General features: G+C 36.2%; 1 protein-coding gene across 1 annotated transcript in view; it reads right to left on the reverse strand.

Annotated features, from left to right (window-relative positions):
* LOC148128518 (vomeronasal type-2 receptor 26-like) overlaps positions 1-6,000 on the reverse strand; it is a 35,474-nt gene that overhangs the window by 7,699 nt on the left and 21,775 nt on the right. The window contains exons 6-7 of the mRNA XM_087948874.1: positions 5,685-5,811; positions 4,505-4,620 (exon numbers count right to left, since the gene is read on the reverse strand). Coding sequence (XP_087805000.1) covers positions 4,505-4,620; positions 5,685-5,811 — 243 coding nt within the window. The remainder of the gene's footprint in view (positions 1-4,504; positions 4,621-5,684; positions 5,812-6,000) is intronic.

The following is a 6,000-nucleotide window of genomic DNA, read 5'->3' on the forward strand; positions in this document are numbered from 1 at the left end:
AAATAAAAAATACTCCGGTATGGCTGCCCATCTTGAAAACTCATATTTTCTCACTGATTTGGCCTTGATGATTGATGTGCTAACTGAAATATCTCTCCTTTCTAATGCATTGCAAGCAAAAAACATAGACATTATACAGGCTGAAAAACTTGTGATAAGATCAATTAGATCACTTGAAATGCTTATAGAGGAAAAGGGTGCATATGAAAATAAGGTTGATGAATTAATTACTTCAGAAACCTTTAAAAATATAAATGTTATACAAAATCATTTATTTGTGGGACTTCGTCTTGAAAAACTTAGACAAAGCATTGTAACTAATTTGAAGAAAAGATTGATAGATTGGGAACATTTAAAAACAGGCTGCCAATTTAAAGACATTGATCAATTAAAATTTGTAAATTATTTGGAGCCAGATTATTGGAACATTGAAGAAGTGGTGGTTCCATGGAGAGTAGCTGAAGGACAATTGGTTGCATTTGGTGAAATTTTCAATTATGAAATCAATATTAATGATTATCCTGATTTCATAGAAAATGTACTAAAAGATTCTAAAAATTATGCAATGCCTTGCAGCATTAAAAAGGCTAGAGGTTAGTAATAAGAGGCTAGTTATAATGCCAAGAGGAATAAAGAAAAATATGCCCAGCAAAACAAATTACAACAAAAAATTAAACAATTAGAAATTCAATTACAAAGTACTCCAAAGGATTCAAGATTGCAAAACCAAATGACAATAACTAAAGACAAATTGAATTTAATTGAACAAGAGAGAATGATTATAAATTTGAATACAACTAGACAAACTTATTTTGAACACGCTAATAAGCCAGGGAGATGGTTGTCCTATAGACTTAAAAAGGGAAAGAAAAAAATATTGATTTACCAATTAATAGATGGAAATGGAGATACACAACAGGGGATAGAACAGAAAAAAGAAATTGCCCATAAGTATTTTGAAGACTTATATAAAAAGGAGGAGGTCAATGAAGATAGGATAAGAAACTATTTAGATAAAATGAAGGATAAAGTAATTGGAGAAGAGAATTATTATACAAAGATATGACTTGGTCTGAATTGAAAACAGCAATAGAGAAACAGAAAAATAGTAAATCTCCAGGACCAGATGGGATCCCAGGGGAACTATACAAGGCAATAAGTGAACTGATAGGACCCCTTATGGTGGAAGTTTTTAATGATGTCTTATTGGCAGCCAGAATGCCGGACTCATGAAGGGGCACATTGATTTCGCTGATCCTGAAGGAAGATTTGGACTCCCGATATATACAAAACTACAGGCCAATCTCCTTGTTAAATACGGATTATAAAATATTCGTTTCTATTGTTGCAAACAGATTAAAAAGAATTTTGAATGACCTAATACATCAAGACCAACATGGATTTCTTCCAAACAGACAAATCTACTCTATTAATTGTAGTAGTGAGTATCTACTCTGAACTTGAAGATATGCCCATCTATCAATTTGTACTCCCTGGTCTTGAAGATCTTGCCACAATTTCAAATTTCCTTGCACATCCAATAAGTCCTTGTATTTAATCATCTTGGTAATATCCAAATTATTTTGGTGTATCCTCGCTTCCATTGTTGAAATCCAAATTGGTATCTTTCAATAATGTTTTTTCCTTATTTTCTTCCAGTTGGTCAATAATGAATCTCTAATTAAGTGTCTGTGAAAGTATTTCTGGGTGGTTTTCCTGATATCCCATAAGAAAGCATGCTACCCCCTCTAAGTCGTGGCCTTCTAAAACTAATATTCTCTTATTTGTTAAATTTTATTTATTTTTATTTATTTGATTTGTCAATTGCTTACAAGATAATAGGTATAAGTAAAGACATAGTTATGAATACATTGATACGTATAAGTAAAAAAGAAAAAGAAACATTAGGACAGGGATGGTAGGCACGTTGGTGCACTTATGCACACCCCCTACAGACCTCTTAGGAAAGGGGTGAGGTCAATAGTAGAAAGTCTAAAGTTAAAGTTTTTGGGGTTTGGGGAAGAAACCACAGAGTCAGGTAGAGTATTCCAGACATTGACCACTCTGTTGCTGAAGTCATATTTCCTGCAATCAAGTTTGGTGCGGTTAATCTTGAGTTTGTATCTATTGTGTGCTCTTGTATTGTTATGATTGGAGTTGAAGTATTCATTTGCAGGAAGGACATTGCAATGTATGATTTTATATGCATAAAAATGATTTTATATACATAAAAAATTGCAGGAAGGCGGGGTAGTTCTAGGTTTTCTAGGTCTAGAATTTCGAGTCTGGTGGCATAAGGTATTCTGCAATGAGTAGAGGAGTGGAGAACTCTTCTTGTGAAATATTTCTGGACTTTCTCAACTATGTTAATATCAGATACATAATGTGGGTTCCAGACTGATGAGCTTTATTCGAGTATTGGTCTAGCAAATGTTTTGCATGCTCTAGTTAGTAGTGTAATATTACCAGAGAAAAAGCTACGTAAGATTAGGTTAACAATTCTTAACACCTTTTTGGCTATGTAGTTACAGTGGGCTCTAGCACTTAGATCATTAGAGATGAGTACTCCAAGATCCTTGACAGAGTTTGGATCCTTAACAAGGTCTTGACTATTCAGGCTGTATATTATTTTCTGATTTTTTTTGCCAATATGTAGGACAGAGCATTTATTTGTTGAGATTTGAAGTTGCCATTTGTTTGACCATTCTGATACATAGTCAAGGTCTTTTTGAAGGGTAGCAGTATTGTCTGTGGTGTTGAATAGCTTTACATCATCAGCGAGAGAATGCAGTTGCTTGATATTATCACAGAGGTCCAATCACACTTGGCCAATAAAGAATTCTATTCTATTTTCTATTAGTTATGTAGCCCCTTTTTCACTTTTTATTCTTGTCCTTTTTGTATTTCAGTCTTTCAGAAAGATTGTTGTGTAGTCATCTCTTCTTTTGAGCTCTCTTATTTTTCTTCTTCACTGGAATTGTGTTAGACTGGGCTTTTATAATCTCTTTTCAAAATTTCCTAAGCTTTTTGGTTTGTTTTCCCCTTGAGGATTCTGATCCATGGAATCTTTCTCAAGCTGTCTCTAGGTTCTTTATCGAAATCAGTTCCCTTAAAGTCCAAGACTCTAAGTGAGACTTTGTTCTATTGCTTGCATATTTGGTTTTTCTTGCCTAAGTGTAAAATCTTACTTTTCTGTACATTGAATTTCCTTAAAGTGTTTTTCTGTTTGGGGTGGTGGTGGTGAGTAATGAGATATGAATTAGCTAGCTATCACATCACTAAATTGTCTTTCTATCCAAAAGTGTTTGGGAAGGGAATGCAGGCATTCCAATGGAGATCTCATCCATATATTGGGCCCAAGGAATACCAAGAAAAAGATAACTACAATCGTTAGTGACTGCAAACCCTATTTGGAATTTTTGCTTAAAAATAAAAAAAGAATGTATGATTTATGTTTTAGATTGTCAGAATGCATAAAATATGGGAGAAAATAATAATGATACAATCTTAAAAGAGGAAGGATAAATATATGTTTACATGCATTTATAACTGCTGTAAAGAAAATTAAGAACTGTTTCCTTTTTTTCCTATTATTTTTTCGTACTGTTTTTCCTTTGACTAAGCTTGTGTTGACTTATTCTGTCAAAATTTCTTAATAAACACTATTTCTTTTTTTAATAGACATTTTTGAAGTCAACATTCTTAAGTTTCACATTTCCACATTTCTTTTAGTTGTAAGCTGCTCCTTTGTATTCAGGTCTGGCCTCAGAATGAGAATGTAGCACTTGGGGATGAAGATGCAGCCCAGCAGCCCAGCACTGGAGGACAAGATGGAGAAGACCTGAACAGCCACCATGTATTTTCCTTTGGTGCTCAAGTAGGTGGGGACAAAAGTCACCCAGACACTACAGAAGACCAGCATGCTGAAGGTGATCAACTTGGCTTCATTGAAGGCCCCAGGCAGATTCCTGGCCAGAAAAGCCACCGTGAAGCAAATGGCAGCTAAGATGCCCAGGTAGCTGAGAGTGATGTAGAACATGAGAACAGAGCCTTCATTGCATTGCAGGATGATCACTCCAGGCTGAGAGTGGAAGTCAGAGTCAGGGAATGGAGGAGAAACTCCCAGCCAGATGGAACAGATGATAATTTGGACAGCAGAGCAAGAAAGGATGATGGAGTTGGCCAAGCTCTTCCCCAATCATCTCTTCAATTGGTTTCCTGGTTTTGTGGCCAAGAAAACCAGGATCACTGTGGTTGTTTTGGCCAAAAGAGAAGAAATGGCAATGGAAAAGATGATGCTAAAAATAGTTTGTTGGAGAAGGCAGGTGGCTTTCCTTGGTTGACCAATGAAGAGAAAAGAAGACAAGAAGCAAAGCAGGAGGGAGACCAGGAGGATGTAAGAGAGGTCCCGGTTGTTGGCTTTGACAATGGGAGTGTCTAGGTATTGAATGAATATGTTTAAAACAAGGCCTGCGATTAGGAACAGGAGTAGGGCAAAAGAGACCAGGATGATGCCCAGATAGTCATTATAAGACAAAAAGGAGATTACTTTGGGAATGCATTTGACTTGGTCCTCATTTGGATATTTATCATCTGGACATTTGGTGCATTTTTCTGTATCTGAGAAAACCAAAATACAACATTTCTTAATTTTTGTGTCCTTTTATATTTAAAGGAATACATTGCTAGGATAACAGCTGATACCAGCAGCATTTTTAAAAGATATATTTCTTAACATCTCCACAAAAAAAGGTAAGAATATCATTTTTTCCTATGAAATTGGGGAAGTCCTATTCCCTGAAAGATTTACAGCAAAATATGCCAATCCACAGCAACCTATAAGACTAGAAGTAAATAATTGATCAGTTAATCTTTCTCGGTTAATTTCCTGAGTCCTATTAAATACCACTTCTTAATATACTGGACTCACATGCTGTCTACTTTCTGATATATAATTGGTTGGCAAGGAAAACTGCTCCTGCAAATAATCTGGACTGGTTACTGGGAACAGTGGTAATATGTGTGTATGAGGTATATTAGCTGACTATAAACTAGCTATACTTTCCCAGTGATCCACAAGGGGAGGCCCATATTGAAAGTATTGCAATAATCTTTCCAGAATAGCAATAGCACCTACACTTATATACCACATTATAGTGCATTACAACCATCTCTAAGCAGTTTACAGAGTCAGCATATTGCCCCCAACAATTTGGGTCCTTATTTACCAACTTCGGAAGGATGGAAGGCTGAGTCAACCTTGAGCCTGGTGAGATTTGAACTGCCAAATTGCAGTCAGCCAGCAGCCAGCAGAAGTAGTCTGCAGTACTGCACTCTAACCACTGCACCACCGTGACTCAGAAGGTGGACCTAAGACAATTGCTCTAGTTTCAAGGAATTCAGAGGTTCCTAGAATGGTAAGCGTAGAAGGGGATATTCAAACCAAAAAACAACAGATATTTTCACTTGCAGTAGTAAAGTTTTCCTGATCTGCCTCATCCTCCTATGTCTTCTTAGCTCCTCCATCACCCCATTTTGCTATTCCTCCTTTGAAATAAGAATTGTGCAGTTTGAAAATGAACAAGAATACAGTTGAGTTTCAATGTGTCTTTTAATTTGCACTCTTGTGAAAATGGTCTGTATCTACTTCCACAAGGCCTGCCCGTTTCTTTGGTATCACCCACCTTCCAGAGTGGAGATGGTCCCCTCTGGACAAGGAACACAGTCATAGCAGCAAACTGGCTCTCCTTCCCTAGCCCACTTGACAAATCCAGGATGACAATTTCTCACACATTTGGACTGAGGCAGAGACTAAGGAGAAAAAGAAGGAATGTCAAAGAAAATACAATACATCAGGACTAATCATTCATGAATAATGAATGTAGAAATGAACATTAATCAAGTAGTCTCTGAGTTTCACTTAGATAAATATGAAATCTCGAATTAGTTCCAAACATTTGTAAGAGATAGATCTATTGGCAGATTACCCTGAGCCTGGTG

The sequence above is a fragment of the Notechis scutatus genome, unplaced genomic scaffold (genome assembly GCF_049901735.1).
Source record: "Notechis scutatus isolate UNSWTSFEM ecotype Mainland unplaced genomic scaffold, rNotScu1.2 NSCUSCF30, whole genome shotgun sequence".
NCBI classification, from domain to species: domain Eukaryota; kingdom Metazoa; phylum Chordata; class Lepidosauria; order Squamata; family Elapidae; genus Notechis; species Notechis scutatus.